The sequence below is a fragment of the Manis pentadactyla genome, chromosome 10 (assembly GCF_030020395.1).
Source record: "Manis pentadactyla isolate mManPen7 chromosome 10, mManPen7.hap1, whole genome shotgun sequence".
Classification (NCBI taxonomy): domain Eukaryota; kingdom Metazoa; phylum Chordata; class Mammalia; order Pholidota; family Manidae; genus Manis; species Manis pentadactyla.
Window position 1 is genome coordinate 6,667,101 of NC_080028.1, and position 13,149 is coordinate 6,680,249.

The window sequence follows — 13,149 nt, forward strand, 5'->3', positions numbered from 1 at the left end:
GTGGCCGGCGGCAGCCTCCCCCCCCGTGCCCCCTCCCGCCCTTGCAGAACAAGACAGCGAAAGGCAGCCTCAGCACAGAGCAGTCGGAGCGGGGGTGAGGGGGGCAGTGTGCTCGCGGGAATGGAGCGCACAGCAGGCACAGGTGAGTGGGCACCGCCCTGCCCCCTCCTGCTCGCCCGGGCCAGGCTGCACCCCCGTTCAATTGTGTGGACTGCCAGCACCAGGTGGAGAAGATGTTCCTCCGTTTGTCGCTTAGCTCCCCCGGAGTATCTGTGGGAAGGCGGCGTGGGGCTTCAGAACCATCCCGCTGTCCACTGGGGTTCCGTGTGACCATCCCTGGGATTCGGCCTGTGTGTGGTGCTGCAAAGGCAGAACGCGGCCGGCCCCCGGGACCGGCCCCTGCGACCGGGGCGCGTGCCGCGGCCCTGCTCTTTCCCCATCTCAGAAGGCTCCTAGCCAGGGGTCTCCGCTCTGACTGACTCCACATCCATAAAGCTTATAGTGGGTTTTTCCTTTGAAAAACAAAACATTCCCCAAGTTTCCTTATTTGAAATCTTTTTTCCCAGTACTTTGAAGGATTCCTTTTAACAGAAGTACAAAGGGAAGGAAAATCCCCTCAAATATTTAGTAGACTTTAGCATCTGATTAGTTCTACTCTTAAAAATCTCAAGGGATTGGGTTGTGCTTTTTGAGACTGCCTGTGAGCTCATGGTCAGGGCTGGCAGCGCGTCTGTGAAAACGGCTTATAGGACCAAGGGCTCAGAGGCGGCAGGTCCCCACTGGTCCCTCCCCCCCCCTCCCCCGGACCTGCCCTCAAGTCGCTGAGGGACACAGGGGGGGGAGCCCACACACAGCCGGACAAGGGAAGTGGGAACGTCAGCCAGGGCAGTTGCCTGTGCTGGTGGGGTGGCGCGCCTTGTCTGGGAAGTGTCCATTATGGGATTATCCCTCTTGAAAGGCAGCGGGTCTGGGAGCCACACGCAGGTGTGCGGGGGCCTGGCCCCCAGGCAGCTCCGTGGCCCTGAAGAGTCTCTGGAATGTTCCCTCCCCTTTGTTACAAATGGCGGGGGTGGGGGGGTCCACCTTTCTCTGGAATACCTGACCGTAATTTGAGGAACAAAGAGGATTCATCACAGAATGTGGCAGTGTCCCCTCTGAGAAGTCATCTGTTGCTCGGGTGGGCTCTGGCACGACTCCCAGAGAAGGACCCTCTGTTCCCAGGGTTGGTTCTGGGGCCACTGGGGGCTCAGCGCTTCCCTCACGAGTTTCAAGTGAGGATTTTGCTGCTGTGCTTTTCTCCCTTCCTCCTCAAGGAACGGGGCTGGGATGGAGGGGGCGGTGCGGAACAGGTGGTTTGGTCACAGGACCCAGAGGGGCGGATGGAGCCCTGGGGACAGCGGCAGCGGTGGCACCGGGCAGCCAGCACCTGCCAGGCCCCCTCAGCCCTGCGCTCCTCCCCCCCGAGCAGCCCCCAGGGCAAGGCCACAGCCTGGTGGCTCCCAGGAACTTCTCTCCTGGGCCTTCTGAGTGTGCCGGGGCTTGCGTTGTGTCCCTGGGCCTGGGCAGGGTCTGCCAGCTTTTCCTGTTGATTCCTCGGCCTGGCCCAGAGCCGTGTTCCAGAAGGGCCCTGATGGGTATTCCTCAGTGTCCTGGAGAACCCTGGTGGGGAAAGAACCATTTTTGTTTGGTGTCTTTTGTTTTTGTCCTGCAATTCCAGCCTGTGTTTGAGGAAAAGAGGAAGTCCGGGCCCCAGGCCTGGCAGGCCCAGCCCTCTTGGGGATTCTAACTTTGTTCATCATCTCCTTCCTCTCTGCCCACTCTTGGGCCCTGCCAGCTGAGAGAGCCCTGCGCTCCAGAGTGGGACAGTAAGCTGCATCATTCATTCTTCGGAAGGTTTGGCATTATTATTCCAGTTTAATTGTTAGAAACCGAAGTGCTGAATGAGACAGTGGCCTGGCCCATCAGCGTGAGGTCAGACTGTCCATCTCCTGGAGGCATGTGCTTCTTCTCCACCTGAAATGTTCTCCACACACTGTCCCTCCGTGGCCTGGTTTCTCACTTGAGCAGTCACGTTGAGAGCAGTTGCTGTCCTTAAGGCCCAGACAGTACCATCAGCCCTCTGCAGGTTGTGCGGAAGCCCCAGAGGTCAGGGGTGACACACACCCTACCTGAAAGGCATTCATCTCAGGGTCTGTCCTAGGGACGGAGAGCCACCCTCTTTGGGTGTCCTGACAAGGCAGGGAGGGAGTTTGGATGTACATGTGAGCCTGCTTCCTGGTGTGGTGTGGAAAGTGCTATGCAGCCAGGTCAGGCCACCTAATGTCTCTGTGCTTTTCTTCTTCTATAAACAGAGAAATAACAGTGGCCAGCCTTGTGAAAATTAGTTAGGAAACATCTCTGCCTTGCCCAGCGCAGCATGGCCTGGCGTGGGGAGTCAGCAAGTCCTGGGCACAGGCTAACAGCCTGCTAGTCTGCTGTGCACGGCAGGAGCTGGAAGGACTGAAACTGCAGAGCAGTCCCTGCAGCTGCCGGCTGCCCTGTCCAGCAGAGATGCCTGGGGTGGGGGGTGCAGATGCGAGTTCCAATCCCCCACCCCCCACCCCCACTAGCATGTGAGGTCCCTGGCCCTTGTCCCTCACCAGGGCAGCCTCCAGTGGCAGGTCTGTGGCTGCCTGCCCTTTGCTTGTGTCCAGGCTGTCTTGCCAGCTCCATGTGGCTGGTAGCAGGGCTTTGACGATGGACACCCCCCACCACCACCCATATTATCTTCCTCTCTTGTCCCATGGTGAATAAGGAGGCCCCCCCCATCAGGTCCCCCAACCCAGTGGTTAGGAAGCAGTCACCTCCATTCGCTGCTCCTTTGTCCTGAGCAGGGGGATGTCGCCTGCACCCAGCAGCCCCCCTGCCCCGGAATGGGCCTCTCTGAGAGCTCTGTGGTGAGAGTGTTACACTGGAGAGGCTGCGCTGCCGGTGCCTGTGTGAGCAAGTGCCCTGCCCTGGAGCCCCCCTTCCCCCAGGCTGGTCCAGGGAAAGTCCTGGGATCACACCTCCAAGGAACTCAACCCAGCCCCTTTCTCTCTACCACCCCACCCGCAGCCCAGACCCACGCTGCCACTCCCACCCCCACCTCGCTGCTGCTCTGCTCGGCCCGAACCCTTAGCGCACGTGTACACACTTCTTCTCTGCTTCAGAAGCTCCGTCACATTGAGAATTAAGTCCAAACTCCCAGCTGTGCCTCCAAAGGCCTATGGACGTCTCCGCAAGGCTCCCAGCCTCCTTCAGCCCCTCTCTCTGGGCCTTTACACTGGTCATTCCCTGGGCCTGGGGCACTTGGCGGATCTCTGGGTCCCAGTGTCAGTGTCACTTCCTCACATAGGCCTTCCCTTCCATGTCCCTGTCTGTCCACCTCCAACCCCACTCTGCAGCCTTCCTAGCATCGCTGCAGTTACGAATAACTTGGGTACCTGTCATCTGCATCTCCACTAGCATGTTCGCTCCATGAGGTCAGGGGCCATGTCTGTCCTGCCCGTTGGGCCCCAGCCCGGAGCAGGGGCACAGTGGTGCTGGGCGTCTGTGCTAGAGGAGGACATGCACCCGGAGAGGTGAAGCGCTCCCTCACCCTGGCTGTGCCCATGACCAGACAGACCCCTAGTGAGGCCCCCACCCCACAGGCAGCACTGCGGGTCTGTCTCAGGGACATGGGGAGTCCCCCAGCCAAGTAGGGGTCAGGGAACAAAGGCCAGCCTTGGGCCCCACCAGACACAGGTTCAGCCACAGAGGCGATGCTGAGGGAGAGCAAGAAGCAGTGTGGAGCACAGCGTCGGGAGGCTTTGGCCCAGGCGGAGTCCTGTTGCCGGCAGCCAGACATCTAGGTGCCTTCTTACAGGGAGCACTGCAAATCCGCAGCTCAGAGCTGCGGCACCACGCCTGCTCCCTGGGGCCACGCAGCAACTGAGGCTCAAAGGCATGGTCCCTGGGGCCCCGGTCAGAAGAGCTTCACTGGATGTGAGCCCCAGTCTCACCTCTGACCAGCTGCTGGCCTTGGGCTACATGTGACCCCTCCCTCAGCTTCAGCTCTGTCATCTGCAAAACAGGCCTCTCAGTGTTACTGTGAAGTAACATCAGTGAAGCTCCTAGAATCCACAGTACGTGGCACACAGTAGGTGCCTAACACATTTTCTTCCTTTTCTCCCAACTGAAGGAACGGTTTTTTAGACGTACCTCCGAGAAGTTGGGGTCCCTCTTCAAGGTGTCTTATCTTTTGGCCAATCTACTATCAGACATGGGGAAAGGCCCTTTTTGGAAGGGCTGGAAGATAGAGCCCAAGGCAGGCAGTGCTGAGAATAGCAGCTGCCTGGACCACCACACTCCCCTGTGGTGCCACAGGAGGGGCCCAGTCAGCAGCCCACAGACCCTGGCCACTGAGGTGGGGGCCTCCTGTTCAGAGTAATTAGCAGGATGGGGGTGCAGGCCCAAGATCGGGAGGGCAAGCCCTGCCCTGTCCTCTGTCCACTCTCCCCTGTAACCCACATCACCAGCAAGATTTAGCCCCTCTGGTCTCTGCCAGAGGCACCCCATTAGTTGTGCCTTTGTCACTGCGTTTACAATGGGCCTTGGTTCCTAGGAGTTCTCAGAGAAAGCTGCTTCTCTGGCCCGTCCTGGCAACCTCAGTAAACCAGTGGCAGCCGCGGAGTCCCCTGTGCTGGGAGAGTAGGAAGCATGGGCCACGGGGACTGGGGTGGCCTCCAGGGCCCAGTGACACTTTCAGAACCAGGGAAACCACCCTGGGCATCCTGAGGATGGCAGGATGGCTCAGCCGCTGGCCTGGCAGCAGTCCTGGGGTTTGCTTTTTGCTGACCTTGGTCACGTCCTACTATCCTTGCAGAGGGTCTTCCTGATTATTCGTGTTTTCTGCCAAGCAGTCAGTCTCTCCTTGGCAAGGGCCAGGTAGACATATGTATGCTTTTAGACAGAATGTTCTTAGCTCATGCTTTTTAACTATCCCACATGTTAGTAAGTTTTATGGAAACAGAAAAGGGATAGTGACACCTGGGTTTCCCCAATGCTCGCTGTTGGAGGAGGAGCCCAAAGAGGTTTGAGGAGGAAGCAAGGTGAGCCCCCACAGCACCCAGATTCCGGGAATGCTGTGACTGGTGGGAAGCAAGTGAGGCGCTTGGCTTCCAGTTAATTTTTCTGAACTGAATGCCTTGGAAACAGCTGTGTCCCCTGGTGACCTTTGCACATGTAATGACCCATGAAGCGTTCTGAGGAAGACCTTGGTCCAAGCCCACCTGCCCCACGTGGGTTGTGGGATCTGCCCGGAGCCCAGAGCCTGTGCCAGAGGAGGAGCAGCTGGTGGCAGGGGTGCCTGGGGGGCTCGCAGGAAGAGTGCTCTTAAAGAGGAAAGAGCTCAGCCACCTCTGTGAGGACTGCTCCATTCCGCCCAAGTGCTGCTGGGGTCCCAAGCAGGGCCCCCCCTCCAAGGCAGCCCCACCTTGGAGGGTCAGGGAGTCTCCCCTAGGCTTGGTTTCTTCCTCCCATGCACTAGGGAGGTAGACACACTGCGAGAGGCACTCAGTCCCGACCCACGACAGCTGGCCAGGTCACTGCTGCCTGTAACCCGGTTCTAGGCCCGGAGCCACACAGCGGTGCCACTCTGGTCTTGGGTGTCTCCCCTGTCCGCACATTTCCGGGGTCTGCAGCTGGACCCTGCAGAAAGCCCCGTCCCAGCACCACTGCCAAGCAGGGGCTGTTCGCTGCTGGAGCGGGAGGTTCCCGTTACCCAGTGTCCGTTCTCTCTTCCAGGTGAGACTGTGGAGATGAGAAGGTGGTGGACCCTCGCGATCGAATGGAAATGGTCCCCCGTGCAGCCCTGCCCCACCCCGCCCGCCACGCCAGCACTTCCTTCCCAGTTCTTAGATCACACTCCAACCAGTGACACCACGGGAAAGAGAGCCCCAAGAAGTTGGAATGGCTGTTTCCATGGACACAATCTCCATAGTGACAATGTGGGGGGAGGGGGGAGGGAGGGAGATGGGAAAGGGGGGGATTAAAAGGGAGGGATAAAAAATATATATATAAATCTATTTTTAGTCTGGAAAGACTTTGTTTAAATGAAAGGTGCGCTATCCCTTTTGATTCTATTTTAAAATTATCTAGTGAAAGAACTCCAAATTTGTTCCAATAACAGTGAAATTTAAATGTGGAATTGAACTGAACAAACTCATCTCATGAAGGGCGGGGTGTGACCTTGACCTTCAGCCTGTCTCCACCAGTTCGGAGAGCTCTAGATCCAGGATTGGAAGAGACTTCCCACACCAAAACCATCCTTGGTCATTAATTTGTCTCAAAAGTGGGAAGGTTTAGGGGGTAGGGAATGGGGATGGTCCATGTTTTCAGGAGTGGGAGAATGATGTCTAAACACAAAAATTAATTTTTTTCATTTCCAGAAACACTATTTATTTATTTTTAAAATTTTTATCTTTTTGGGGGGTGAAATTGGCAGGTGCCCCGAGGTCACAGCTGTGTTCTGGGTCACTGGGCCGTGAGAACTCCGAGTGCCCCACAGCGGGCGCACGGCAGGCGCAGCCTCTGGGCACCTTCCAGGCGGCTGTGCCCAGACTCCCGGGCCGCACGGGACAGGCCGCTGGGCTGCAGGAGTTGACGTGGAGGAGTGTGGGGCGCGATCGGTGTGGCTCAAGCCGACTGGCAACACCCAGTCAACCTCTTCTTTTGCTTTTGTTTTTATAAAGGAAAAGGGAACCTGTCAGCTGAGCAGCCCCATTCTATGTGATTCTTTATGTTGTATCATTTTGTTTTGTTTGTAAATTGTTTAATTTCTAAATATCTGAGTTTTAAAAAAAGAAAAAAGTACAAAAAAATCTTATTAAGGCCTTAAGAAGGGGTTAGTGCATCTTTCAGGGGTCACTCTGCCATGGGGAGAAAATAGCTGTTTCACCAACAGTTTTATTTAAAAAAAAAAAAATCAAAAAAATAATAAACTTCATTTTAACCTTGTTTCCTCTTTTTGTTTAATACAAAGCAAAGGCATCTCTCCCTCCTCCCATTCCAGCCCCCACAGGCAGCTTTGGTGCCCCTGCGGGCGCTGGCGTCCACTGGTCTGGCAGAGACGGGGCAGAGCGAACCCCAAGGCCCTTCTCTGCCGCTCAGCCTGGAGGGTGGGCTCCGCCCATGTATGGGGCTGCAGATTTCCTTAAGTTGGTATGAGGACGTATTTCCAATCAACATGAATTTTATGGATTATTAAAAAAATGATGCAATGTTAATGGACATTTTTTAGAGAACAGAAATACTGGAAGGAATGTTGTGAAGTAGAAATGAGCAATTATAAATGAGTTCTTGTGTGCTCATCAATTTGAGGCTGCAGAAATGGCAGATTAATTTCACTTTAATGGCTGCATCAGGCAGTGTGGTCCATTTCTCATTTGCTCGGCCAGGATGGAGCTGTGGGTGGGTAGGCTGCGTGCGCCATGGGACCTGCATCGAAATGACGGCTTTTTGAGCTGCTTGGCTTCCCGTCTGGTCTTGACTTGGCATTAAGACAGTTCAAGTGAAATTGATAGATTTCAGGTGTCAAGGGCTAAACCACAAAACTTGAAAAATAGGAATCTTGAGAAAAATATTTTCCCGATTCTTCTTCATTTTGCCTTTTATTCTTCTGTCCCCTTTTGACTTGATGATAGTTGAGCAAGGCACTTAGGATTGTTTAGGTCTTTCCTCGAGCCGGCTTCTGAAGTGGCTGGTAACTGGCTGTGGCTGTGTTCCACGCTTCCGTCCTGACTGCAGTTTTCTGGCTTCTGCAGGAAACCAATTCCTTGTGCACGTTTCAGCTCCCACTTTTGAGTTTTATGTGTTTTTTTAATAAACTATTTTTTTTTAAGTTTTCAGTTCAGAACAGTATTGAGCAGAAGGAACAGAGATTCCCTACACACCCACCCTGTCCCCCTGGCACAGATACAGCCTCCCCCACTGTCACCATCCCGCAGCAGACTGTGTATTTGTTGCAGCTGGTGAACCTACACTGACAGACCAGAATCGACCAGAGTCTGTAATCGACATTGGCGTTCACTCCTGGTGGTGTACAAATGTATAATGACACGGATCCACCATTACGGCACCATACACTGGACTGTGACCCCCGTAAAACCCTCTGCGCTGCTATTCCTCCCCACCCCTGCCCCTGGCACACCTGCTGATCTTTTTAATGTCGCCATAGTTTTGCCTTTTCCAGAAAGTCATGGAGCTGGACACAGCTCGTAGCCTTTTGACTGGCTTCTTTCACTCATTTAAGGTTCCTCCACGTCTGTTCGTGGCTACGCAGCTCATTTCTTCCTAATGCTGAAGAAGAATCCGTTGCCTTGGACGGACCACAGTTGATTCACCTCCTGAAGGACATCTTGGTTGCTTCTGAGTTGTGGAATTATGAATAAAGCTGCTATAAATGTGTGTGCAGGTTTTTGTGTGACGTATGTCTCAACCCTTTGGGTCAACATCAAAGGGTGACAGCTGGATCATGTGGTAAGAATGTTGAGTTTCATAAGGAGCCGCCCAGCTGTCTCCCAGGGTGGCTGTGCCGTTTGCACCCTCGCCAGCAGTGTATGAGAGCTCCTGTCGCTCCACAGCCCTGCCGGCAGACGGTGGTCTCAGCATTCTGGATTTTGACCATTCTAATAAATGTGTAGTGATGTCTTTTTTTTTTTTTGGTATCATTAATATAAAATCACATGAGCAACATTGTGGTTACTAGATTCCCCCCATTATTAAATCCCCCCAACATACCCCATTACAGTCACTGTCCATCAGCATAGTAAGATGCTATGGAGTCACTACTTCTCTGTGCTATACTGCCTTCCGCATGCCCCCCCCCTACATTATGTGTACTAATCGTAATGCCCCTTGTTCCCCTTCTCCCTCCCTTCCCACCCATCCTCCCCAGTCCCTTTCCCTTTGGTAACTGTTATTCTTGGGTTCTGTGATTCTGCTGCTGTTTTGTTCCTTCAGTTTTCCTTTGTTCTTATGCTCCACAGATGAGTGAAATCATTTGGTACTTGTCTTTCTCTGCCTGGCTTATTTCACTGAGCATAATACCCTCTAGCTCCATCCATGTTGTTTCAAATGGGAGGATTTGTTCTCTTCTTGTGGCTGAATAATACTCCATTGTATATGTACCACATCTTTATCCATTCATCTGATGGACACTTAGTTTGCTTCCATTTCTTGACTATTGTAAATAGTGTTGCGATAAACATAGGGGTGCGTCTGTCTTTTTCAAACTGGGCTGCTGCATTCTTAGGGTAAATTCCTAGGAGTGGAATTCCTGGATCAAATGGTATTTCTATTTTGAGCTTTTTGAGGAACCTCCATACTGCTTTCCACAATGGCTGAACTAATTTACATTCCCACCAGCAGTGTAGGAGGGTTCCCCTTTCTCCACATCCTCGCCAACATTTGTTGTTGTCTGTCTTTTGGATGTTGGCCATCCTTACTGGTGTGAGGTGATACCTCATTGTGGTTTTAATTTGCATTTCTCTGATGACTACCGAGGTGGAGCATCTTTTCATGTGTCTGTTGGCCATCTGAATTTCTTCTTTGGAGAAGTATCTGTTCAGTTCCTCTGCCCATTTTTTAATTGGATTGTTCGCTTTTTGTTTGTTGAGGTACGTGAGCTCTTTATATATTTTGGATGTCAACCCTTTATTGGATCTGTCATTTATGAATATATTCTCCCACACTGTAGGATGCCTTTTTGTTCTATTGATGGTGTCTTTTGCTGTACAGAAGCTTTTCAGCTTGATATAGTCCCACTTGTTCATTTTTGCTTTTGTTTCCCTTGCCCGGGGAGATATGTTCATGAAGAAGTCGCTCATGTTTATGTCCAAGAGAGTTTTGCCTATGTTTTTTTCTAAGAGTTCTATGGTTTCATGGCTTACATTCAGGTCTTTGATCCATTTCTAGTTTACTTTTGTGTATGGGGTTAGACAATGGTCCAGTTTCATTCTCTTGCATGTAGCTGTCCAGTTTTGCCAGCACCACCTGTTGAAGAGGCTGTCATTTCCCCATTGTATGTCCATGGCTCCTTTATCGTATATTAATTGACCATATATGTTTGGGTTAATGACTGAAGACGATTCTGTTCCACTGGTCTGTGGCTCTGCTCTTGTGCCAGTACCAAATTGTCTTGATTACTGTGGCTTTGTAGTAGAGCTTGAAGTTGGGGACTGAGATCCCTCCCACTTTATTCTTCCTTCTCAGGATTGCTTTGGCTATTCGGGGTCTTTGGTGTTTACATATGAATTTTAGAACTATTTGTTCCAGTTCGTTGAAGAATGCTGTTGGTAATTTGATAGGGATTGCATTAAATCTGTAGATTGCTGTGGGCAGGATGGCCATTTTAACAATATTAATTCTTCCTAGCCAAGAGCATGGGATGAGTTTCCATTTGTTAGTGTCCTCTTTAATTTCTCTTAAGCATTCTTGTAGTTTTCAGGGTATAGGTCTTTCACTTCCTTGGTTAGGTTTATTCCTAGGTATTTTATTCTTTTTGATGAAATTGTGAATGGAATTGTTTTCCTGATTTCTCTTTCTATTGGTTCATTGTTAGTATATAGGAAAGCCTCAGATTTCTGTGTATTAATTTTGTATCCTGCAACTTTGCTGTATTCCGATATCAGTTCTAGTAGTTTTGGGGTGGAGTCTTTAGGGTTTTTTATGTACAATATCATGTCATCTGCAAATAGTGACAGTTTAACTTCTTCTTTACCAATCTGGATTCCTTGTATTTCTTTGTTTTGTCTGATTGCCGTGGCTAGGACCTCCAGTACTATGTTAAATAACAGTGGAGAGAGTGGGCATCCCTGTCTAGTTCCCGATCTCAGAGGAAATGCTTTCAGCTTCTCGCTGTTCAATATAATGTTGGCTGTGGGTTTATCATAGATGGCCTTTATTATGTTGAGGTACTTGCCCTCTATACCCATTTTGCTGAGAGTTTTTATCATGAATGGATGTTGAATTTTGTTGAATGCTTTTTCAGCATCTATGGAGATGATCATGTGGTTTTTGTCCTTTTTGTTGATGTGGTGGATGACGTTGATGGATTTTCGGATGTTGTACCATCCTTGCATCCCTGAGATAAATCCCGCTTGGTTGTGGTGTATGATCCTTTTGATATATTTTTTGATTTGGTTTGCTAATATTTTGTTGAGTATTTTTGCATCTACGTTCATCAGGGATATTGGTCTGTAATTTTCTTTTTTGGTGGGGTCTTTGCTGGTTTGGGTATTAGGTTGATGCTGGCTTCATAGAATGTGTCTGGAAGTATTCCCTCTTCTTCTATTTTCTGGAAAACTTTAAGGAGAATGGGTATTATGTCTTTGTATGTCTGATAAAACTCCACAGTAAATCCATCTGGCCTGGGGGTTTTGTTCTTGGGTAGTTTTTTGAATACTGCTTCAATTTCTTTGCTGGTAATTGGTTTGTTTAGATTTTCTGTTTCTTCCTTGGTCAGTCTTGGAAGGTTGTATTTTTCTAGGAAGTTGTCCATTTCTTCTAGGTTTTCCAGCTTCTTAGCATATAGGTTTTCATAGTATTCTCTAATAATTCTTTATATTTCTGTTGGGTCTGTTGTGATGTTTCCTTTCTCATTTCTGATTCTGTTGATGTGTGTTGATTCTCTTTTTCTCTTAATAAGTCTGGCTAGAGGCTTATCTATTTTGTTTATTTTCTCAAAGAACCAGCTCTTGGTTTCATTGATTTTTTCTATTCTTTTATTCTTCTCAATTTTATTTATTTCTTCTCTGATCTTTGTTATGTCCCTCCTGCTGACTAGACCTCATTTGTTCTTCTTTTTCCAATTTTGATAATTGTGACGTTAGACTGTTCATTTGGGTTTGTTCTTCCTTCTTTAAATATGCCTGGATTACTATATACTTTCCTCTTAGAACTGCTTTCACTGCATCCCACAGAAGTTGGGGCTTTGTGTTGTTGTTGTCATTTGTTTCCATATATTGCTTGATCTCTATTTTAATTTGGTCGTTGATCCATTGATTATTTAGGAGCATGTTGTTAAGCCTCCATGTGTTTGTGAGCCTTTTTGCTTTCTTTGTTCAATTTATTTCTAGTTTTATATCTTTGTGGTTTGAGAAGTTGGTTGGTAGAATTTCAATCTTTTTGAATTTACTGAGGCTCTTTTTGTGGCCTAGTATGTGGTCTATTCTGGAGAATGTTCCATGTGCACTTGAGAAGAATGTGTATCCTGCTGCTTTTGGGTGTAGAGTTCTGTAGATGTCTATTAGGTCCATCTGTTCTACTGTGTTGTTCAGTGCCTCTGTGTCCTTAACTTATTTTCTGTCTGGTGGATCTGTCATTTGGAGTCAGTGGTGTGTTGAAGTCTCCTGAAATAAATGCATTGCAGTCTATTTCCTCCTTTAATTCTGTTTGTATTTGTTTCAGATATGTTGGTGCTCCTGTGTTGGGTGCATATATATTTATAATCCTCTTGTTGGATTGACCCCTTTATCATTATGTAATGTCCTTCTTTATCTCTTGTTACTTTCTTTGTTTTGAAGTCTATTTTGTCTCATACTAGTACTGCAACTCCTGCTTTTTTCTTCTTGTTGTTTGCATAAAATATCTTTTTCCATCCCTTGACTTTTAGTCTGTGCATGTCTTTGGGTTTGGGGTGGGTCTCTTGTAGGCAGCATATAGATGGGTCTTGTTTTTTTATCCATTCTATTACTCTGTGTCTTTGGTGCATTCAGTCCATTTACATTTAGGGTGATTATTGAAAGATATGTACTTATTGCCATTGCAGGGTTTAGGTTCGTGGTTACCAAAGGTTCAAGGGTAGCTTCTTTACTATCTTACTGTCTAACTTAACTCACTTATTGAGCTATTATAAGCACTGTCTGATGATTCTTTATTTCTCTCCCTTCTTATTTCTCTTCCTCCATTCTTTGTATGTTAGGAGTTTTTGTGTGTGTGTGTGTGTGTGTGTGCTCTTTTGTGTTTCCTTTGACTGCTTTTGTGGGTAGTTGATTTTATTTTTTGCCTTTAGTTAGTATTTGGTTGGTCTGCTTTCTTTGCTGTGATTTTATTTTCTCTGGTGACATCTATTTAGCCTTAGGAGGGCTT

General features: G+C 49.2%; 1 protein-coding gene across 4 annotated transcripts in view; it reads left to right on the top strand.

Annotated features, from left to right (window-relative positions):
- Positions 1–7,017, top strand: part of TCF20 (transcription factor 20) — a 183,697-nt gene extending 176,680 nt beyond the window's left edge. For 3 of the 4 annotated variants that reach the window (XM_036931311.2, XM_057486317.1, XM_036931309.2), the window contains 2 exons: positions 15–142; positions 5,806–7,017. In XM_036931311.2, the coding sequence (XP_036787206.2) occupies positions 15–98 (84 nt within the window). In that variant the 3' untranslated portion in view covers positions 99–142; positions 5,806–7,017. The remainder of the gene's footprint in view (positions 1–14; positions 143–5,805) is intronic. The other variant, XM_036931312.2, reaches the window with a different exon arrangement.
- Positions 7,018–13,149: the final 6,132 nt, after the last annotated feature.